The sequence below is a fragment of the Cinclus cinclus genome, chromosome 5 (assembly GCF_963662255.1).
Source record: "Cinclus cinclus chromosome 5, bCinCin1.1, whole genome shotgun sequence".
NCBI classification, from domain to species: domain Eukaryota; kingdom Metazoa; phylum Chordata; class Aves; order Passeriformes; family Cinclidae; genus Cinclus; species Cinclus cinclus.
The window spans coordinates 27,896,596-27,920,541 of NC_085050.1; the positions used below are offsets into that span (position 1 = coordinate 27,896,596).

The 23,946-nt window shown below is 40.7% G+C and overlaps 1 protein-coding gene across 2 annotated transcripts in view; it reads right to left on the minus strand.

The window, feature by feature from the left end:
- Window positions 1-7,066: 7,066 nt before the first annotated feature.
- The window catches only part of DLC1 (DLC1 Rho GTPase activating protein), a 200,499-nt gene continuing 183,619 nt past the window's right edge, over window positions 7,067-23,946 (minus strand). The window contains exons 7-17 of one of the 2 annotated variants that reach the window (XM_062492811.1): window positions 20,808-20,871; window positions 16,622-18,048; window positions 15,349-15,525; window positions 13,279-13,438; window positions 12,838-13,036; window positions 10,709-10,922; window positions 10,194-10,308; window positions 9,083-9,304; window positions 8,428-8,645; window positions 8,077-8,250; window positions 7,067-7,538 (exon numbers count right to left, since the gene is read on the minus strand). In XM_062492811.1, the coding sequence (XP_062348795.1) occupies window positions 7,418-7,538; window positions 8,077-8,250; window positions 8,428-8,645; window positions 9,083-9,304; window positions 10,194-10,308; window positions 10,709-10,922; window positions 12,838-13,036; window positions 13,279-13,438; window positions 15,349-15,525; window positions 16,622-18,048; window positions 20,808-20,871 (3,091 nt within the window). In that variant the 3' untranslated portion in view covers window positions 7,067-7,417. Of the gene's footprint in view, window positions 7,539-8,076; window positions 8,251-8,427; window positions 8,646-9,082; window positions 9,305-10,193; window positions 10,309-10,708; window positions 10,923-12,837; window positions 13,037-13,278; window positions 13,439-15,348; window positions 15,526-16,621; window positions 18,049-20,807; window positions 20,872-23,946 lie in introns of those variants that run through there. The other variant, XM_062492812.1, reaches the window with a different exon arrangement.

A 23,946-nucleotide genomic window follows, 5' to 3' on the forward strand; every position in this document is an offset into this window, starting at 1 on the left:
CTTGTTCACAACTAATGTGACAAGGCCAGTGATTTGCCTAGAAAGTTATGTGATAATTTTACACATAATAATTTATTCTTGTCTTAGGTTGGAAGGGCGGAGACAGTGAATGTGAATGTAATTTCTTTTGGACTGTGGTTCAGACACCAGCTAGAAAATCTTGACTTTTCTATTTGCTCAAGGTCATTCTTAAAAGGCCTCAAATGCAATTTAATGTATTTTTAGAGGTCTCCAAAGCCAAGTAAGGGAGCTTGCAGACTAATCACTGTGTAGTCTGTAGTGCTGCTGTGGGTACACTTCTGGAATTACAGTTCTGGAATTCATGAGCAGTTGTGACCCCATCTAAATGTTTCTACTTTACCGAATACTTGCCTAGCATTATGAGGAGTATGTGTTTCTATGCCACACACCCCTGTATTTGGCACTGGTGAAGCTGCACCTCACATCCTGTTTTCAGTTTTGGGCCTGTCACTGCAAGAAAGTTATTGAGGTGCTGGAGCACGTCCAGAGAAGTGCAGTCCAGAGCTGGTGAAGGGTCTGGAGCGCAGACCTTCTGTGGAGTGGTGAGGGAACTGTGGTGGGTAACCTGGACAAGTGGAGGCTCAGAAGGGACCTTATTGCTTTCTGCAACTGCCTGAAAGGAGGCTGTAGTGAGGTGAGGTCAGTTTTTCTCCTAGGGAAAAAGTGAGAGGACAAGAGGAAATGCCCTCAACTTGCTCCAGGGGACGGTTGGATTGGATATTAGGAAAAATCTTTGTGTGGAAATGGTTGTCAAGCATTGAAACAGGCTGGCCAGGGAAGTGGTGGAGTCACCACCCCCAGAGTTACTTAAAAGATGTGTAGATGAGGCACTGTTTAATAGAGGGCTTGGCAGTGCTGAATTAATGGTTGGACTCAACCATCTTAGAGGTCTTTTCTGCCCAAGTGGATTCTGTGTTTCTATGCATACTTTGAATTGATGAGGTGTGTAGCACAGAGATGGGATGCCCTTAGGGGAAGAGAATTACCATCAGTTCTCACCATGGAAGACATGAATCATCCTGACCTGCTTTTCCCCTCACTGGGAGGTAGGTGCTTCACCATTGCTGAGGATTACAGGAGGCACCACCAGAGTTTTTCAGTTCCAGTAATTTGTATGTGTGTACTTCTCCTAGTCCTAGATAATGTAATAAAAGCACCTAAGTAGAGGGAGGGCAGGTGCCATTCTCCAGACATATTACCTTAATGAATCTCCCTCTGTTTTTACAAAAGTCCAGAAGGCCTTCAAAGCTATTTTGCTATGTATCCTAAAGAAGTTTTTATCAGTAGCTACTGAATGAAATTGCTTGTAGGCAGCAAAGTTTTACCATTTTCTTCCTTCTGTTTAGGTACTGACTTTAATGTTGTTCTAGCTTTGTAAGCTAGAGGTGAGGTATCAGTGAGGTGTGATATTAAAATTCAGTTTGGATTATTGCTTGTATTATTGTATGATTTATTACTAGTTTTATGCTTTGGAAGCTTTAGTTGATAAAATATGTAGGTGACAAAGGCTTCAATAAGAAGCAAAGAAGCCCATGTATATTCTTCAGACATTCTGTTGAGAGAGACAAATGACAAGAGTACAGACTGCTAGAGATTATATGATTGAGTTAAAGCAAATATTTTAGCATCTTTGCATTCCTTTCCATATGTTTAAATGGACTACTTAGAATACACTCTATTGTACAACTTTCCCCAGAGATTTGGGTAAAAAAGTAGCCTATTAAAAACTTCACTAACCATACTGTCAATGTTTCTATGGACTTGAATTATAGTCTAGCTGAAGATGACATGTTCAAGCAGCTCATTAGAGTGCCTTGACTGAAATTTATTTTCTTTTAGTTGTTTTTGAAAAAAAGGCAAATACTGACCAGATGACCTGCTTGTTTTGAGTAGACCTAAAACTAAACATATTGGAAGTGTTTGGCCAAAACTTTAGAAGAACCATTCCTCTATTACGTACATCTTGAACACCATCTTATTCTGGGCTGCTTTATGAATATAATCTACTTATGCTGCTAGCTGCCATATTTTTAAAAATGATACTCAAGTGTTTTAATTGATGCCACCCTTTCCTAAAATTTCCTTTTCATTTGCTAATGTAATCTTCCATCTTCCTATGTCTCTAATAAATGAAGGTATAAGCTCCCTCAAATCAGAGCCATCTTGGCTATTATTCACCCTATCTACCAGCTTATAACAGGCTTATATCATCATATCATGGAAAAAGCTGTTTAATTTCCTTCCCTGGAAAGCATACATAACTGCACTGGCCCTTTCAACACTCTGCCTTTTAAATATTTGATTTTTTTGAATAGTAGTATTCTTTCATTCACTGAGAATTCTGTTCCTAGGAGGCTTTTCCATTTTTAGTATTATAAAGCCTTAAGAAATGTCTGTGTGGGTTAGGAGCAACTGTGATATTCAGACCACCACACCACCCTTTTATTAATTGAGCTAATGAAGTGACTAGTAGAACACTGGTACCTGGAAAAGCATACACAACACACTTGCTGTAGGTCTTTTTCTTCCTGTAGTAAGGAAAAACCCCTGAGCCTGTGGAATAATGGATTTGATTCTCTCTATGATGGGGAAATCATGTTACTCAGTTACAGACCTTTCTGGATGTTGAATAAAACTTAGGAAAGCAAAGAGGTCTCCCAGTTGTGTGGTAACCTCCCCATGCTGATTTTCATGCTCTTGGCCCATGGTGGGAAGGCACTGCATCTTCTTACTTAAGTAATGTCCACTTAATTAAATGCAAGCAAATTGCACTCCACAGCCTGCAAAGTAATTCTTAGAGAAAGACTTATTAGTAAGTTTCAAAATAATTGAGATATTTTATTTTTGACACTAGATTTTTTTCCTGCTCAGCAAGCCAGTTCTATCTGACAGTGCTTAAAGGTCAAAACTGGTAGCCTGTAAGTCCTGTAATCATGGCAAATTATGAAGAGAGACCTTTGCTATGTCTTTGTGATGCTTTATGGAAGCTAGGAAGCAATAATTCCAGGGTTTGAGCATGCACAGTTTTAAATTACTTATGCTCTTATGGCTTCTCGGGGAGAGATTGTCCCACAGCCTCTAAGACTTCTTGCTGTGTGGAAAATGCCTTTTCCTTTCCTTCTGCCTCACATTTTCCATTAACAAATTTTTATCCCATCTTGTACACCCACTCAGCTAATTTGAACTCTTCTTCTGGGTTTTTATGACCTTCCAGTGCTAGTAGACATTTACTACATCCCTCTTGTCTAGTGGCCAGACTGTGTCTTGAATCTCTCTCTATAAATGCGCCCCTTCAGTGCCTTAATCTCTTTTGATGGAATTTTTTCTACTTAGAATTCTTTCCCATACTTCACTGCATTTTACTGTCCCTGGATTCAGCTTGCAAGTTCGTTTCTTGGAAGCAATCTGGACACCTCAGAATATACAGGAAAATACAGTAGGATGCTGCATAGGAGAGGAGAAATTTAGCAAGTCTCAAGACCTTAGGAGGGTACTCGGTGCAAAAGGCGCATGGGTGAAAGCATTGCCTGTTAGCATCAGATCTTCACCCTAATCTCTGGTGCTATGAAATAATTATTTTATAATTTGATACATTTTCTTGGGAGAGAAATAAAACATTCTGGGTTGACAGATGAGAAATAGATGAAAATAATTTTTCAGAGATGCAGTGAAGGGTTGTACTGAGAAGTTATGGTATAAGAGAGATGAAGGAATTAGTATTCTTAATGCATTGCTCTGTTAAAACAGTATCACATTCTCTTTCCTTATGATCGTAGGACACTGCTTCCAGCACCTAGCAGATTTGTGTATAACAATTAATTTTCATATGCCTGAAGTGAAAATATCCACCTTTTATAATGGAGCCCAAGTCATGGATACTGTTTTCATATTAACTTTCTCCTGGCACAACCTACTGTGGATAACAGGTTCTGCTTTTTTCAAGGTCTTGTACCAGACTGCTTTAAATCACTTCAGTCTCCCTTTCCCAGACTGTCCATGTGTGTTAGTGACATCTCTGGCCTTTATGGTGAAGACTACTGGTTATTTACAGCTTCATAAATATATAATTGTGGAGTGCATTACTTGAGGAATGACAGTGAAACATGACATCTCCTGTTTGAATCCATCAGAAAGAAGTACTGAAATTCAGCACTACTGAAGCACAGGGCAGACTGGACCTGTGTTACACCAGGGATGTGATGTACACAGTTATTCACACCTGCACCTGGACAGAACGGAACAGGGGCTCAGCCTGCACTTCCTCTGTGGCAACTACTGCTTAAAGCAGAACGTCCCAAGAGGAGCCTGAGTGACAGCTGACAGAAAACCCACAGACACGGAAGATTGAATCCTGCTGTTCTGCAACAACATGGACATCTGCAAATGAAAGTGCCAAGAACACAAGTGTTGAGGAGACTGAGGCTACTTAAAAGATTCAAAATTAACTCATATTGTAGAAAAAAATAAGAAAATGCTAATCTGAAAGTAACTTAAATGCATTTTAAACAAAATGCAATGTAAATCCTTAAGTTCTCAGAGGAGTGTCAGTGTGCTTAAAGATCCAAACAAAACCATCATTACAGAAAAAAAAAAAATAGCTCTAACTGCTTGTTCCAAGGGCCCCAAAACTGTGTATAAATGTTTATTTTTTTCTTTTTGACTTGGGGAAAAAACCGGTTCTGTAACAGCCAAAACAAATGACAGTCCCTTATCAGAAAGGTTCTCTAAAACTCTTTGGTGTGTGAGAACTAATACCATGGCAACAAGAGGTTTGCTTTTGCCAGACTCTGAAGCAGCATCCCTCAGTGCTCCCTGGGGAATGAAGTGGGAAATGATATTGATCATGACTTTGGGATACTCAGGTAGAGAAAGAATAGGATGATGTTGGTAACTGAATGGCAGCAGGCCTTCTCACGGCTGCTGTATCAGACAAGCCTCACAAATCATCCTTCAGATGCCCAAATTATATTTCTGTTGGCCAAGACTTTAAAAACTTGGAAAAGTTGCCTGAATTAACAGCTGCCTTTGGCTTGGTTTTTCACCTTAGTCAGTTGTTTGTTTATCTTCCTGGCCTCCTCTTTGGCTTCATTTAATTGCTGTGTGTGCTTTAACTTTCTCCAATTACTTTTACACTTGTGTTTTCTGAAGTAAACCTATGATTCCACAACTCATCATGCCCTCATTCTCTCTTTGGAAAGTAGGAAAGCAATGAATTATTTCCAGCATTGCACAGTGCTGCTTTCTACCCTATTAAATTCAAGCATACCTTTTTACAAGACCACAGCAAACCAGAGGTTTCTTCTCACTATTATAAAAGCATGAAGCAATTGACTGTATAATGTTTCTCTCCAGCTATCTGCCATTGCAATGTCCTGTCTTCCAAAAAACTTTGAAGTGGCTTTGCTACCTGCCTTCAACAATACTATAAATATCAGCCTAGGAGAGGGCAGGCGTGGCTCCACTGTTGCCTGTGGTATGTAAAGAACCAGAAATAAGAAATACATCTCCCCCTCTTGGCATGAGAGTGGAAGGAAGAATGCAGAATGAAATAAAACTCATTATGAATATCCAATTTTAAACATTTAATAGTGCACTTATTGAGTATATTCTGTACAGACATCTATAGCAAGTTAAACATTTCCTTTCTCTCGCGTAGATCATACTCATGTAAAGCACATTTACAATAGAAAACAAACTTGAGGTACAAAAACCAAGAAAGAATATCTGAGGTATAAATACAAGTATATTTTAAATAATTTTTATCATGCTTAATCTATGTTTGACAGTACACTGTGGGCAAGTATACATGTTTACAATAGAATGGTATGTACAACATACAATTTTACAAATTCAAAAGTGTTTGATGTAGAAGACTATACAAGATTTTCCTACTCATGAGGAATATTGTTACAGGAAGTACTACATTATTTGCCATTATAAAAAAAAATCTTCATCAAAAAGCTTATAATAATACTGACAATGGTAAAAAAAGTCTCAGTCAAGATTCCATCTTGCAACTCATTCATACCCTAGCCACAAAATACATTTATCACTTAATACTGCACCTTGAAAGCAAATCTTTACCTTTACAGTAAAACCTACAGAAAGACATCTTTCCAGAGGACCTCAGGACTTCCTACAGCTCATACAAGATGATCTCAAGAAGGGGAAAATATCCCAAAATTTTAAAACACAACAAAACTGTACCCTCCTTTCTGCCCCCAAATATAACCCTCCAAACTGCTCACATGCAGATTCTATTCATGTTAACATGCAGCTTTTAGGAAAAACAGGCAAAGAGGGGTGAGTAAGGGAAAGAGTTTGTGTGACTCTCCCTAGCCAAGTCACCCCAGCTGCTACTGCAGGAGTCCTGCCACCTCCTGGCACCACAACTCCAGTGTTGACTTTTTTCCTCTTGAGCCATTAGAATACAATAAAATATATAAAAGCTCATTAAAACACCTATAGATAACGCAGGTAGGAGTAAAAGCAATGGACATTCTTGTTTTTTAACAACTGATGTTATTGGCTCTCTTGACCATTGCAGGCATTTCATTTCTAAGCTGCTACATTGCTCAAAAGTACATTTACTTAAATTTGCTATAGAATTGCTCATCACTCCTAAAAGATCATCTGGATAAGGAGTGGACAGTGGCTGAAGCAAGCCCCTTGTAACATCTGCTTGGGGTTTTCAACAAGTTTAGAGCTGAGCAAAAGGCAGAACTAGCACATTCGAAGGATGGCTACTCCTGGTCTACAGGGGAGTCCCATTCTAGGTTGAACTGTATCCAGCATACTAAAATCCATTCTGGTTGCCTATCAGTGTACCAGACACATTTCAAATTCAACTTCTTCTATCCTTTCAACCATTAACACACTCATTCACACTTTAATCTCTGTGCAAACCTTTCTCTGCTTATCTCAGTGAGAACACATTGAAGAGTACCAACTATTCCAGTGGATACACCAGTCCCTCAATGCACTACAAATAAAACGACATGAGTATGTACATAAAGCTAAGTATTTCACATGGGAATGATGAGCCTTCACCATATATCATAATATATTTTGCATTTAAAGAAATTTGCTTCTCAGAAGCAATTCAAACCATCTAGTAGTAGTAATTTTTTTTTTAATTTTTATTTTTTGCACAGTTCTCCTATGTATTCCAGTCGAGGCCTACACTATAGACCTTACACAGACAGGAAGCAGCTTTAAAGTGTATGGTATGGCTACAGTCCTATAGTAATGCTCACAGTCAAGTTCTCACGCTGTCATCCCTTCATGACATGACTTGCAGGTGGAACAGAGGTCTGGTCTGCAGCACGCAAGTCTCAGGTTTGGGTAATGTCCATATTGCTGAGGTGGGGAGCACATGGCTGTTCCTCTTCAGTAGTCACCTGGATTTTACTTCCTTGCTCTCGGGACTCTGCTGACTGAACGAGTCTCGTATCTTAACAACCTCTGATGCACATAAGTGTCCAAAAGACTTGGTGTACCAGTCTGGCATGTGACCCCTGTTGTGTGGAGGAAAAAGGAACGGTGAGGAAGGTACCAGTGATGTTGTACATATTTTCTTAGTCACAATCAAATCTATATCTAGCTGGTTAAATGCCTGACTAGGAAATCTCTTTAGTGCTGTTTACTGTGCAGCTCAACCCTACTAATATATAGATTTGCTCAAAAACAAGTTTGCCATGGTAAGGAAAAGTTATGGAAAGTTTTGTGACAACCTGGTCCTCGTTACTAGCTTAGTATTAAAATTAACATGTCCTTGCATCCAATATGGCTGTTAAAGGAAAGGGTGAGGTTGTGCACCAATAGTGATGGTGGACCACGTACTGGAGGCTTCTAATGCAACAAACTACACCTGCTGCCAGATGTGCACTGAAGCCAACTTTCTGTGACATCTCAGAGACCAGTGTGCTTGCCTTTGGGAAGGATGTGCTACTGGCCAAGCTAAAGTCTGTTGAACTGTCTAAGTTATCCTCTGACCACACTGAAACTACACAAGAGAAATTACCACCTCCAAAGGACAAAAATGGAATTTCCTACCTTAAATCAATTCTGCACATGTAGGTAAGTTTTGATTTTCCTGACCCACAGGGCTCAATCAGATACCTCGACAGGAGCACATTGACTCTAACACCTGCCACAGGAGCCCGGTCGTGGTCCACTGAGGTTGCTAGAAGCACACAGGCTCCTTTGGGGAAGTTTGTCCTCCATGTCCTAAGAAAAAAAGAAGAAAACTGAAAACCTTTTATCTGACAAACAGTAATTCAGACATCTACAAAGAATTCAAATTAGGCACAAATAGATATTTACCAATATAGCTGATATTATAAAGAAATAAGCAAGGTTGCCATATGTGTGGGATATAAACATTATTGCACATGAATGTCTTACCTTAAGACTACGAAGTCCCTTGCTGGGTGAGGTGCCATGCTGTTCTGGACATACTGGTATATATCTGTCTGGCTGTCCAAAGGCTCAATTACTTTTGACTCTATAAGATCTTCATCCCAAAGATGCTGCTCTTTAAGTAAACGATTTAAAACATCCTCTGGTGTAGCTGAGATTTCAACGGTAGTTTTCCATAATCGGAGTGGGGGACCTTCACACACCTGGGGAAAATTAGCAGAGTCCTTAACTTCCCCTTCCTTACACTTTCTTTTTCAAGTTTACTTTTTAAGAATCTTATTGAAACATTTTTCCATCTGCTAGTTCTGAACTGTAAAATATGAGAGATGAGAAATTTCTTTCCTACTGCCTGCATAGTGACTCAGCTTGTTGAGGCTTTGCATGTGTGAGTGAAGGTGTGTAAATTCAATACATTCCCAGGCTGGGTAAACAAAAGAACACAAATCAGTGTGTGTTGGCAAACTACTGCTGAAGGACATGGTATTTTCATATGGTGTGCAACTGCATCAAAAGATCAAGATTTTTTTTCTAGTATCTATCTGCAAAGTAAAGATGTGTATTGAACCTTCTGAAATATCCTATGTCAATGTCACAAGTGAGCTAAAACCCAGAGCTGTGGTGTGAGTGACAGGGTGCATACCTTCTTGTATGCCAGCTCTGCTTGCTCTGATGTGGAGCAGCTGACCCAGCCTTTAAACTTCTCCTTCATCTCCTTGAGCAAGTCATCCACACAGTCCTGGAGGTAGCAGTGGTAGTCGGAGGGCTCTGTGTTGCTGCTGCTGCCCCGGAGCTCCTCCAGGCTAAGGGGACGCAGATCCTGCTCCGTGTATGAGTTCCGACCCCTGCTCATTTCTTCTGGTATCTGAGGGGTGACAAGGGTGAAATCGCCCTCTTGCAGCTCTCTCCCCAGATCACTGTGTTAGTCTAGCAGCTCAATACCCACAGGCACATGTGTGCGTTAGTTTTGTAAGTGATTAGGTAAAGCACTCAATATGAAGAAATGCCAGAATTAAGTTTGTGACTTTGATTTAACTCAAATTAGTCTCTCTTTCACGGGGCATCTTATTTTATTCTCTGGAGTATCCCCCTTTACTACACAACTAGATTCATTCCCACAGCACAGTTTATCCTGCAAACTGAAGGAAGAAGGCAGCATTGTCAGCTGCAGGAAAAGAGACAGGGACATCTTCAGTTGAGGGCTCTGAAAAGATTTGATGACAGTGAGGAAAACCAGAACTCGACTTGTCTGGTTCTCCATTGCAGGCCCTAGAGGGAGCATGCTTTAGTTCCTACAGATCCTTCAACCTATGTTTTGACAGTGTTATGTTCCAGGATGCTTTTGTGGCCTGTCTTGCTACCTCTCGGGAATTTAACTATAAAATGAGCACTGCAATTCCTGGAAATAGCTTCTTGCTTTGTAATTAGAGCTGAGGTTCAAAGACCCTCATGGCTGCACAATAAAAATTTAAAAATATATTCCAAATGCAGCTTGGATGCATCAAAAAATGTGCCAACCCCCACAACTGCCTCCTGTCTTCAGAGCACCAGAGCCAAAAGAACAACTCTCTCATTTGGCACCACTTCTAATTCATGCATGCACAAAGATCAGGATGCAAAGGTTTTTAGAGAGCTATTTATCATGTGTTAAATTTCATTAAAATAAAGAGACATCCCTAGCTTTTCATTATACAGCAGATCTAAGACATCTTAATCAATATTCCACCCATCAGTTTTGCAAACAGGTGTTTTACCTGAAAGAGTTTCTTGCATTCAGCAATCATATGAGCCAGCCCTTGGGTTGCAGCCAGATTTTCATTTAGGTCCTTTTGATCGGGTTTGCCCAGGCTTGGTTTCCTTTGCATCACCCTTCACAGGGGAAAAGAGCACACACATACACAAATCCAGTTACTTGTTGCAGAGCAAGAGACATGTTTGAGAAGAAAACAGGAGGATTCCCAAATCTGCTGGCGATTTAGAGCAGCGCTGCCTGGTACCGAATATTGGCATGGTGTTGCCAACTTCTCTTGCTACTCTAGCCTTTTCTTTGGAAACCTCTCCCCACACCCACATTTTTGTCCCCTTCATATGAGCTTCTTTATATTTTAACAAATCTCCAGCAGAAGGTAAGATCCCATAACTGTTCCACGGTTGGTGCTCTCTGAGGTGTGTGAGGTGATCACATAAATCCCAGACTGTGCCTGTTGCACATTGCTGCCAGCTGTGCTATGGGACCAGCAGCAGGGAGCCCTGCTCCCAAAAAACATACCTTGGGGAAGAATTCTCTCTTTTGAGAGTGTTCAAGTGAAAGAGGGAAGGTGCTAAGCAGACAGCCAGGTTTGTTGGTGTCATCTGGTTTTCCTTCACTGCAGCTGTGACGTCACTCAGGAAATAGAGAAGAATCTGGAGGACCTCCCTGTTCTCATCAGGTAAAAGCATAATGGCAGCCTTGATAGCCTGGAGACGCTGATCCTTTGGCACATCTGCATAATATTAGTAATTCTCTCATCAGCCCATTGATTTTCCACACACACAGCATGAACACATCCCAAAGCAAACTCCAGGTTCAAATATTTGACTCGAGTTTGAAGTGATTTCCTTCAGGATGCATACCATTTGTAGGAAACATGAAGGAATTTTTTTTTAACCCACTAGTTTAACTACCCTCAGCTATTTCCTGCCTCACAAGAAATGCAAGCAAGAAGCTGTGCCTAGGCCAGAGTTAATTTTAGATTTAGCTTCAACAGCTACATGCTCCTGCAGATGCACTAAAAGGACAGAAGCCTGGATTCAGGCAGGGAACAAGCAAACATAGTCCAGCCAATTTAGAAGTTCTTTGGCTTGCAAAGAAATTTAAAACATGAATGCATTTTAGAATAGGTAAACTAATTAAGTAAATTAGCTACCAAACCCTTTCAACAGGGATGTCACAAAACATCCAGAAAGTGCTTTACCAGAGAGGGTTACTTTATTGAGCAGATCATTCAAAGTCATGCAGTGGAAAAAGAAAGTCAATGCTGTGGAGCCCCATACCATTAAACAGCTCCTTGGTTACGAACAACAAACAGCCATTGGAAAAATTTGATGTGTCTTTATATAAAGCTTTCTCTTCCAAACTTGAAAGGAACAAAAAATGAAATAACCCAGACCAGATCTGTTTCTTATAAAGGGATTTCCAACAAGCCACCTCTGAAGACAACATCAGAGTCTGAGTCCTGGAGCATTTATATCATCATTAGCAGCTACCACCCTCACTGCATGTCTGATAATACACACGGTGCAACCCAGATACTTAATTAGTATTTGCTTTGGGCTTCAGCAACTTTGTAAGGGTAGCAGGTGAGTTTAGAAAGCAGTTCTAAGCAAAAATCCACTGTTTTCCATGCTCTCCTCTCAATCAGCTCAAAGCACATTTAAGCCACGTGCATTCCAGTGTGCAGCCTGGTGCATAGCACCAAAGCAAAGGGAAATTTTGCCCTTTGCAGGGAAGCAAAATTTACAGCTGTTTTAAGGCTCTTTGCTTTACACAGAGATAATACTTCCCGACCACCTCTGGGAATTCCTCAGACCTACCGCCTGCAAGAGGAAAGGAAGAGAAACTCCTGCAATGCTCTGTCAAACTTTTTTGGCTCTAAACCCTCAGAGCTGCTGTTTAATATGCATGGAAGTGGAGAGTCTGATTAGTTTTCTCCACAAACCTGCTTGAGAATCCAAACACGCACAAAAAAAATGCTTGCACTGAAAAAATGGTCTGCATGATATTTTAAAACATTATCTCCACCTATGGAGCTCTGAAGGAAATTCCCGCAACCTTTTTGTAATTATTTCTTTTCACAAGCATTGATAAACTCAATTTTTTATGTGATTTACTCTGAACACTTTATGGCACTTATCTGTAAAGTAGCTACAAGTCAGCAACAGAAAAGCTTACCACTTAGAGGTTGTTTTTAAACAGTTGAGGTGAATGATAGCAGAAAATGAATTATAAGGAAATACAAAATTTTGGCAGTCTTGCCAATCCCCTCAAAAGCCCCAAACTCTGTTCATATAGTGTTTGCTTGTCTACTTAGCCACATTAGATGTGGCTTATTTTCAAACCATAATATCAAGTATGCGCAAAGAAGAGAAGAAAATTTAGAACAAGTGATGAAGGATTTATATTTGCTCCTGAACTAGAGAGAAAGGTGAAATTAAAAGAAATTGTACCATAAATTGTTATAAAACTACAATACAAAAAAGAAAAAAGAATTCCTTAGAGGCAGCCTGAACTGTAACACTAACTGGGGAAAGGCAAAGACCGACATAAGAAACACACGTAGCACCCAGAGCAGCAATTTTACAGAGTTCCACCCTTGCTATACAAATGACCATTTGTAACCTGCTGCAGAACCTACTTACACTGGTATATCTGTAAGAAGGTCTCGGAGAGTTTGTTGGTCATGAGAGGCTCAGGGAGATCACGGAAGAATTGCTTTAGCATGTCTGCTACATCATAGGCAGACTGGCCTTCGTAGTTGACGCTCTCTGTGGAACTCTCATTCATTTGACGCAAAGCCTGAATTCTTGATTTGACTCCGGATTTCCTAAACAGTCCAACCTACATACATGTATAAAAGTAAATACATTTGTAATGAATCTAGAAAATCTCAAATGTAAGCATGCTCTTTAGCTTCTTAAGTTTGGGCTCCAATTTTGTGGAAAGCTTTCCATGCATTTATTATCTGCTTTGTCCTGTTTTGAGTCCACTTTTTTCAGTCTGACGCAGGAACAATAAAAACTAATGGAGAGGTGGTCTATGGGTGATGCATGCATGTGGAACAAGAGAATAACAAAACACACCTGATCCAGACAGTGGTTGCGGAGGTACCTCATGGCTTGCTGAATGCTCTGGGGAAGAGGCTGCCCCGTGCGCTGCACATTCACTTGCAGTGGTACTCCAAAGACATTTCGGTCTTTATAATCTGGCACCTTTATTCTTTTCATAAATTTTGGTACGGCCCTATGTAAGCAAAGAGAATGACACATTATATTAAACTTCTGTCGATAACTCATCTTCTGTATTTCCAGTAATCTGGGAAGCAAGTGAAAATAAGTGGAACACTTTTAGTAACATGAACAATAGTGACAGTATAAATTAGTTAATCCACTCAGGGCTGGAAAGGGTGACAGGAAAGAAAACAAGAGCTCCTCTAAGAGAAAGGCTTGACATTTGGGGCAGTATGCTGCCTCTAAGTATTAATGTGGTGCTATTCCATCAATATTAGGAGGACGAAAGCTACAGGGTAAAACTGCAGGGGCCAGATTGAATTGCAAAAGAGTCAAAATAAATCTTGTGGTCAGTGACCCCTTATAACACCGCTTCTTTAAGTTTCAGAAAAGATGGGCATTTGAACAATGAGCTTTTGTATGTCAACTACTTGTTCTGTAAAGTCCTCAAACTGGGTCCACCACCCACCAGTGTGCAGAACAGCAGGAAACTGATGTAATACATTTGAGTTTGTCAGCTAAAAACTTCAGCTCTATAAACAACCCCTTTGAAGGACCCCCCTCCTTGCCAGCCAGTGACTTTTTGTTACCCCCACCTCCCACTCCAGTTTCATTGAGAGGCCTTTCCATCTGCTTATGACTCCAAGGAAAAAGTTACTAAACACAAAGGAATGATTTACCCCGTGTCTCCAAGAATATTGGTTTTATAAAGGGGAAAAAAGGCACTTAAATGTGAAAATATTTAGATCATTTTCTTAAGCCAGGAGGAAAGCTAATGTCCAGTGTAAGAACTAATAGGACACAGTAACACTGAAAACAGGGAGACATTTAACATTTCAACATACAGTACAGCTATACAAACAGGGCATTGGATTTACAGCTGACTAAGCTGTTACACAGTAAAACAGAACCAATTTGTATTGCCATATAGTTAAGTTTAGGGTATTATTGATACATGTATGAATAATACTTGCTTTGTCAAAAAACATGCCAATGGAATGTGAAAAAACACATTGCGATCTCCACTGAGAATCTGAAGCATGCAGGGATAACTGGTCAATACTTATTTCTGTCTTTCAGAACAAACAACTTCTGTATTTAGAAAGACTGACATAATAACAGCCTTTGAACAGGAGGTACTTTGATGCTGAAGCTAAATACTCTCTGTGACTCCTGGGGAAGGGAGGAGGCTGGCCTGTGGTATGGACAAGGAAAATTTTATTTGCGTCCTTTGTATCCTGAAGGTTACAGGCTGTACTGCAGATACAGTAATAAAAGAGCTTTATATTTCATTCTTCTGACAAAAAATATTCAACTGGGTTACAAACACCTGGCCACAGAAGAAACTGCTGCCTACAAAAAACTCCATGGTTCTCCCAACCTTTCTTCTTCTCTCTATCTCTTCTGAAAGCTAACTGATTTATAGTGCCTTAAAAAGGGAAAACAAAACTTTGGTTAGTGAGCTACTAGAATGAAGAGAAATTTACATTATTTAACTATATAATTATGTAAAGGAAATAATGCAAATATTTAAGAATAACTGAAGAGAGTCCATTAAGATTGACTGCAATTTGTTCCACTGCTTGATAATTGCCTCAATAAACAAGTGGTCCTTCTTTTGCTATAGATACTGAACATTTTCCTCTTCAGAAAGCTGGTCTGTACTTCATTGCTTTGGTTCCCTCACATGTCCCCATAAACACATCTCTGAAGCCTAATAGGATTCCACTTATGTAAAGGGTTAGTGATTTTAGCCCCGTCTAAAATCACAAATCACTGTCAGCACAGGCTGGAGGAAGAAATGCAAATATGGAAAAAGAGGGACTGGACGGATGCATTATATCTTTCCAAACGTTGCCTGGGACAAGCAGAACTGTCACGCTCGCATAGTCAGGCTCTCTATACACAGTGCTGTGTCCTTACCAGCTGAAACCATGCTTGTTGGAAGGTGTGTACTTTTCCAGGAGAGCAGTCAGCTTCAAGAGAGAGTACTTCTGCAGCAGGTTCATCTGTGCCACAGACTGGCAGTTGATCTGCAGTGATGCTGAGCTGAGGCTGGGGCGGTGGGAACTCTGGAAGCTGTGCCACCTTAGCTTGTGCCTGTGGAGAAGATGGGAGACAGAGAAAGAGCAGGTTACTGAAATGCCTCTGCAAAACACGAACAGGAATTGCCGCAAACGTACTTCTGAGATCCCTGCCCTTGGCGTCCGCATTCCTCTGAGATTTCACGGGTATCAGCCAGCAGCATCTCTTCCTCACCTGGTGTGATGCAGTTTGGGCAGGTGCTTCACATGGGAATGTGCACTCGGAGCTGACCCACAGCTCAGTGCTAGCTACAAAACCTTGCCCTATCAGATATCCTCCAAGGGCTCCAACGCCCTTTTCCTGAAGTCCTTTTAGTATTATGGCAGTGGGAATAAAAAAAAACTCCATTAAGAAAAAATGGCATGAATTTTTAAGACATACCAAGTAGGAACTCTGCACTTCTAAAAGTACCATTACGTTTTAAAATGCAGCTGTAGATGACTAAATGATTTGCACCACTTTTAAAGGAAAACTGGCAACAAAGCTAGAAAGAATTAAAATCCTTGCTTTATTCACAATACAGAACACAGCCATGGTAAAACTCCCAGCAGAATCTGGAGGCCACCAGAACTCCCCCAGTCTCCCACTGTGCTACAGTGATCAAGAGAAAGCAATCAAGCCTCATTTTCCCCACAGATTTAGTGCCCTAGCATGCTATTAGAAACAGCTTGCTACTAAAAAATGCAATTTTTTGAAACAGTCTAAAAGTCAAGGCTTTTACTACACACTGACACAAACCAGAACATACTTATTCTTGGTTCTCCTAGCCAGCTTAAAAAGTGATTAATCCTACTTGATGGCCCTCCCCTCCCATGCACCACTTCAGTTTGAAGAATTATTGTGCTCCAAAACTGCATTAACATTGCTTTTTCAGTGACGACTGAGGCTGAACATACAAACATACAGCTATGGATTCTAGGAACCGCTAAGTCCTGCCCAAATACTTCTCTTGCCCATAATGGTTTTGGGAAGCAATAGAGCAGTACACATGTGCTTGAACAGCCACAGCTTCTACTGCACCTTAACTAAGTGTGGTGCAGCTACTATAGAGCTGCTCAGGCTGGAAGGGACATCCCCAGGACACCCCAAGTCCTAACACTCGTGATCTCACCTGCTGGAACGTGTCAGTGATGCACCAACCCCAGAGTCTCTCCTGTCCTGGATCCCTGTGGGCTCTTCCATTTCATTCAGTGAATTCCCTGTACTGTCAAGGTCACTTGGTGTTCTTCGATCATTATCTACATCAAGGTGAATCTGCTTTGGAGAGGAAGGGCATGGGGAGATGGAATCAAGTGCTGAGTCAGAGTCCCCTTCATCTGAGAACTTCTCTGACCACTGGTTCACTATTCTCTGCATCCCTTTGACATGGTATAGGATGTCGTCTAGTTCTGGGAATATGTCTTCATTTTCGAGGTCGGCCAGGTCACTTGTACTGGAATACAGGATCGAACCTGGCACATTGTCGTAAATACTCAGGCGGCTGCTCATTGAACTGGAGGAGTTGCGCCTTTTCCCCATGCCTAGCTCTTTGGAACTGTCGCCACTGTTCTCCCTCTGGAGGGTGAGGTGGCCATGTCCATGGAAACTCCCTGTCCTCCAGTTCACAGAGGTGTTGCCTTCTGTAGGGGAGAAGTTGCCATTGGAGAGTGCTTTGGGAAAAGTGCCGGGCTTATGGTCCTCGGGGATAAAAAACACAGTGTCTTCTGCAAAACTGCCCCGGTTCTTGAAGTTCTGCTCCATCACATCACTGAATGTTGACTGATTGAAGGGGTCAAAGCCTTCCAGGTACATGCCCACCCTTTTATTGTAGGCACTGAGGCTGCGTGTTCGTGTGACAGGACTGGGTGTGCTGACAGCACTGCTCGTCTCAGACTGACTGCTGCTGCTGCTGGTCTGGGTGGAATTGGAGACGCTCCTCTTTCGTACCATAGGGAAGTTGATGTGATTGCCATTGAGGGTGGAAATCTCCACGCAGTTAAGTTGTTTCAGTTTATCTTCATCCATGCCCTCCTGCAGGATTGGCCCGCTAATAATCAGGCCAAGCTTTGAAGGAGCTTTGCTCTTGCCATGGTGAGAACTCTTGATTTTAAGACTCTCCATTCTCTTGAGCAGGCTCTTTGTTTTGGACTTGGCGCTCTTCTCGTTGGCTTTTGTGTTGAAGCTGAAGCTATTCAGCTCCCTGGGCGAGGGCAGGCTGCTGAATGAGTCATCGTTGGCTACAAAATTGCTCGATGAACAAACGCTCACCACCGAGTTTGTCCTGGTGGCGGACGCCTCACTCTGCAGGGTTGGTTGGTGGCTGCTGGTGCTGCTGATGCTCAGAATAGAAGCCACCTCCTGGCGTTCGCTGAGATCTGTGAGTACACTCTCCCGGCTTGCTGCGTTCGTCAGGTGAGGGGCTTCTGGGGATGGGATAGTCGAGTCCGGTTTTGGAGGGAAGACATCAAACTCTTCAAGCCTCGACCACCTCTTGCTGTCCCTCTGAAAAGTCCATTTGCCACTTATTGCACAAGGTTCATCTTCATCTGAATCTTCACTCTGCAAAGAAGAGCCCTGAAAGTATTGCTTGCAAACTGCTCAAACAGCAAAGGAGGTTGCATTTAAATACAATGTCCACTAAACTGCTTTAAGCATGACCTTGTTCTCACTGAATTTAAAGTGAAAACAGTCTTTTACTTCAGGGAGAGGAAGATTAGGCCATAAAGCCTGTCACAGGAATAGATAACATGGTACAGGTAATATATTTTAATTGTTTTTAAATACAAAAGATATACTGTTCATAAAAAGAATCAAACAATACAATCTACTTTAAATTGTTCTATTTAAAAAACCCTAGTATCCATAGACTTTTAATTAATTGGTCACAGTGGATAGCCCTCACATCAATGGAAATTCCTGGCATGCATAACATTTTAAACTGGAGTCAGTCAGGGGTTGGGGTCCCTCTGGACTCTCTCCAAAGCTACACTTTGTTGATAGTGGCTATATGTTTATACTCCTCTCTGCAATTACGAGATGTTTCTCATACATTCTGAATTTTAGTGGCTTAATTCTTTACCCATTTGGGAACTCTGAACAGCCGCCTCACTGTGACTAATGAGACAGCAAAAGAAGCTCTTGCACTGCTAGAGTGTGATGGCTCCAGGCTCTTACCTGGTCCACTCTTCCTCCCACAGTCTAGCAGCTAACATTTTAAGAATGTTCTGTGAATTCTCTACTTCAGTCTAGCTTCAGGCAAACTTTAACACTTGTAGATAGTGAGCAGCAAGAGCTCACTGAGAGTGTAGCACGTAAGTAAATTGTAAATAACATGTTTGATGTATGAGTAATGCTTAGAGTACAATTACACATGCATCCATTATGCCTACAATCTTTTCATCTAAATACTGAAAGGGAATGACCCTGACATATTTGGTCTTCCAATATATGGAAAGTTTCACATTGGAAGAATAAAAACAATGAAGATATTTTAATATGACACCATGAAACCACAAAATAATCTTTGGTGTTTAGAGTAAGAAACACTAATTGTCAACCAGCACCATGAATTTCACTTCTTTTGTTTAATTTGCTTTAATTTAAAAACAAGTAAGTATGCCCCAAACTGTAACTATCTGTGTGCCAAGAATACAAACATTTATTATTTGAGAAACAAGTATTCATATTTCAAGTAGTTTATGTATGCATACTGATCATGTCCTAATTTTTCTTCTTTCTTTTTATAGGACATTTCATCAGCTCAACAAAATAAGTGAAATACTGTATTAATTTCTTCTGACCAAATACACACACGACACAGCACAAGCATCATTCTCTTTGTCTCCCAACCACTGCAAACTACTTTTGTCCATAACTCAGACGAAAACCCAAGAATTCTGGCTTGCTTTTTAAACTTTTCAGCAGGAAAAAGATAATCTGAAACTGCCAGTGGATAATATAGATGGTTTGGGGGTGAATGAGATTGATTAAAAAAAAAAAAAAAGGAGCATAAAGCGATTTTAATTTGCAAAGAAGTCAGTGGAAACATAAAGAAATGTGTTTCTGTCAGCAGAATTTTCCCCTAGTGCTAAAAAGGTCTAAAAGCTAAGCACTGATTTTACTGCCATCAGTAACGAAAGGGAATAGGCTCCAAGTCCATCTGCCAGAACATGGGCAGTGAATGAAATTCAGGAAGGACTGAAACCAAAGGTAACATCCAGACTCTGGAAGATCTGAGATTTGGACCTGAAGTCAGGTCTGGTCTGACTTCTAATATCAACACTGATCATTCCACTGTTAATAAGGTTCAGGAAAAAGGATGAGAAATCTTCTGGTGGTCATAAATGGCAATCCAGCTGTCTACCCCTACTTTTAAGGAGTTCCTACATATGCTGCCTCAGAGTGTTATCTTCTGGAGCTTGGATGCTCTTTCCAACATACTTCAAACAGATAGGGAAAGAGGGGATTAATTCCTGGTAAACAACCTCAGAGAATTTGTATGCATTCTTGTTAGGGGTAGGGCAGCATTGTATTGCCTTGACTCAGCCATCTTTATCTGCAGTTGTCATATCCCAGGGGACAGTATCAATTACTGATCCCTCCTAGGACACACACATAGTTTTAAGACAGCTATTGAGTGGCACCCTATTAGCAAGTCGGTACTACCTTACTGAAATTACAGTAGATGCTCTCTTATTTCTCACCCTGCTCCACAGCAATCCTGAAGATTCAGGAAACACTTTTAATTCCTGCTGAGCTCCCTGGAAACATTCTAACTTTCTGAAAAGGTAGCTGTTGTATTATGAAAATATATTGGAAAGGAAGCAATGTGCCTAATCCTTACCTTTGCAGGCCAAGCACGGTCTAACTGATCCTGTCTACATCAAAGTAAAATAAAATAAAATAAAACTCTAACATGATGGCAGAGAACCAAAACTGAAGATGACGTCAAAGCTGGTGGTCTAACATTAAGGTCATCTCACTGTGGCCATCAAGCCTACTCTATAAAATCCTGTCTGAGTGCAGGAAATAGGCTACTACACCAACAACCTCACTGGCAGAGAAGTGCCTTTCACACTGGAAGCAGCATCCTAGGGAAAAGTTTGCTAGACAACTTTTACCCACTGCCAAGCCTCGCACTTTTCAATAAGTCAGAACACAAAAAGAAATGTAAGCAGATTTTTTACTTTTTTACTGTGTCCTTGCCAGGTTCTACTCAGGTGTAATCTTAAACCGAAGCTAAACAATCTGCGAGATGGATATTTTTTTTCAGTTTTATAAACACATAATGCTGTAAAAGAAGAATTAAATTAACTTACCCTTTTCCTGTGGGGACTAATTTCTAGCTTCATCACTGCACATTTGTTTAAAGTATTTAAGCGCCTGCAAAGAGCAAAGGAAACCGTTTTAAGAGAATACTCCAGTGTTTTGACATAGGCTATTCCAGTTCAAAGCTTTTGTGAAGACTGTCCCCAAAATGCTCTGCATACAAATAGCCACAAGCAGAGTTTCAATTAGAGCCCTAATTTACTTAACTATTAACCCATTACATTTGGCTGTACTCTAACTTCAGAGGGAGCAGTGGATGACTATTTGTCACAATTACCTGAACTAAAGTAAAGAGAAGTTAATGGAAACTTCGACTAAATTGAGAACTACATCACATCCTACAAATTGTAATAATTACATTTGTTCTAAACAGCAGACATCCAAACCCTGAAACACTCAACCTTGACAGACTAAAAATAACAGAAAAGCCTTCCAATTTGACACTGTAGACATGTTACTATATTAGAAAAAGCATGCTGCTTTAAAATCGTACTTTAGAAGCTGAAACTTCCCAGAGGAAAACTCATTTTCCACTCACTAGATGCGTATTTTGATTTTGAACAATGATTATTTTCCATACAGTCCTGGGACAAGACCACTCATCAGTTTAAAAAAAAACCCAACCAGAACACACACCAAATTTCTGCTTCCTAAGCTGAAAGTTTCTTCCATATATAAAAAATATTTTTCTGAAGGACTAAAATTTAGACAAAAATAAATTGCTGCAGCAGCAATAGCTAACCAGCCTCTTCTTTTGTGAAATGTGACAGCAGTCTGGATACATATCTTGAAGTACTGTATGAATACATATGAGCATTCCTCTGTTCCTCAGTGAGCTATCTGGTCATCTGGTAGGTATCCCTAAAAGAACAAGAAAATATCTTTCTTCTCCTCTCTTCCCCAGTCACTCTGTGGGCATGGCTGAACACAAGCAACTTAAAACGCAGTGAAAAGTCAGTTATCAGTCAGTTGTGTGTGACACAGCTGCAAGGAAGGTTAGGCTCAACTAAGGGCATGCTGCCATGGTCTCCTGCCCTTCTTCATGTCCTTGCCTTCCCAGGAGCTGCTCCAAGGATATGGTTCAACTAAAATCTGTACTGGTAAAGTGTGGTTAGGGAACTGCCAGTGCAATGGCAAGGCAAAAGGAAGAAAAAGGCTGGGCATGATGCAGAAGGCAGAAAAACTGAAACAGCAACTTCATGGAAGTGACAGTTTAGTCCTGTGTCAATACTTCTGCTCATGAGACTGTACTGTAAGTTGGATGAGGCAACTAACTGAGCTGAAAACCAATCTTTCAATATTTTTTGGAGCTGAATTTCCCCTGGGTCAGTAGCCTGAGCTGTGTGAAGAGTTGTGTGCGCAGGGAGGAGGCACAGCAGTAGGGCTACCCTTTCCCTTCAACTGGACCACAGCCCAAATTCAACAGAAGCAAAGCTGGGCTTTAAAAAGCCTAATTCATTCCAAAGGAAGTTATGTAATTTTCACATAAAAATTCATTTGAGCGAAGTGAAGAGCCTGTATCTGCAGTTTTGAAAAACTAAAAAAGAAACGAAATGCTGACATGCCCTATTGCTTCATATGAATTTTCTCAGACTCATGAAAGTTGTACTTGAATGTAGAAAATGTGTGCACAGGGAGAACTACTAGTTTCTCCTCTTTTCCCTTGCCTTTTATGCACAGGATTGGCTGCAGATGGTATTTACATAGGGCTTGATCCTGAAGCCATCAAAGAAAATCAGAAAGCTGCTACTGATGCTTTTGCTGCAAGTCATGAAGTAAAAAAGAAAAGGCAGTTTGATCTATAATTAGACCCAGCCACAACACAGCAGAGAAGAAGAGAGACAGGAAGAATTGCCATGGGTCAAATAGCAGGGCAGTGGAAGTTTAGAAAAGTTATCCAGATCTCTCTTTTTTAATCCAGATTTCATCTTTGCTCTGAATTTAGAAGGTAAAAGGCTCAGTCCTGCTGGCTGCAGCTGGTGGGTACATGCACAATTCCATTTAACTCAGAGGAATTGAATTTATGGTGCGGGTGAGGGGTGAATGTCCCATCTACATGCTACACACAGAACTGTTTGGCTTTTTTCAAGAGGCCACACAAGCATCAGAAAGCTCTGCTATAAACACATTCTCCTCTCGAAGTCCTGGACCTCAAGACCAGGAAATATTAAACTGGTTTCAGTTCTATATTGTGTAATAATTTACAAATTTCACAGTGTTGCAACCTTTGACTTATGCAGAGAGAAATTACCACAATCCCTGGATCAGGCTTTATCTAGCTCCAGCCTGTCTGACCACTAATAAAGACAATCTCTGATTTCACAAAGATTACATCCCCAGACTTCTCTCCTACTCAACTAAAACCCCTGAAATAGGTGGAAAAGGACAGAGCAAAGACCTTTATTTCTACAGAGGGTATTAAAAAAAATCTCCTGACACACACCTCACACAAATTAGTACAAAGGCAAGATAAGATAACCCAATGACTGAGGTTAAATTCAATAGCAGTGAGGCAAATAAAGTCTCTGTTACATGTTTGACATGGATGCATCTCAAAAGCAGTTCCCCTCTTAAATTCTAAATGCTCTGCAGCAATTGCATCAGGTTTGCAACTTCCATTTACATACATCACACATCTTGCTTCAACTTCTGCTCAAATTCAGGAGTGCCAAGGTCCTTGAACTACACACCACTGAAAATACAGTATAATATGCAAAATTGCTTTCCAAACACATTAGTGTGTCTTCAAATCTAAACTTACAGTTTGGTTTGTCAGGATGAGATTTACCTATACAACTGTCATTAACCTTCACATATGCTTTGCAATACTTTTAAAGCCTATAAGTACATATTCATTTTCTACAGATCTTCTCATCAAATTGATGCTAGTTAACAAACTACGATTTTCTCTTCTGTGTCTGGACCTTCTCCTTTTTTAACTCCAGTCACAGGTATAAATTCACTTATCATTTCCTTACTGACAGTCAGCAGACCTGCCTCATTCTTCCCAAACCTGTCTCAGTGACACCTTCCTGAAGACAAGATGGGAGATGGAGGGATGGAGCAGGATTGCTGCAGACTCAGTCTCAATTTTGACTGTGCCTCCTACCCTGGCCACTCTCTAGATGA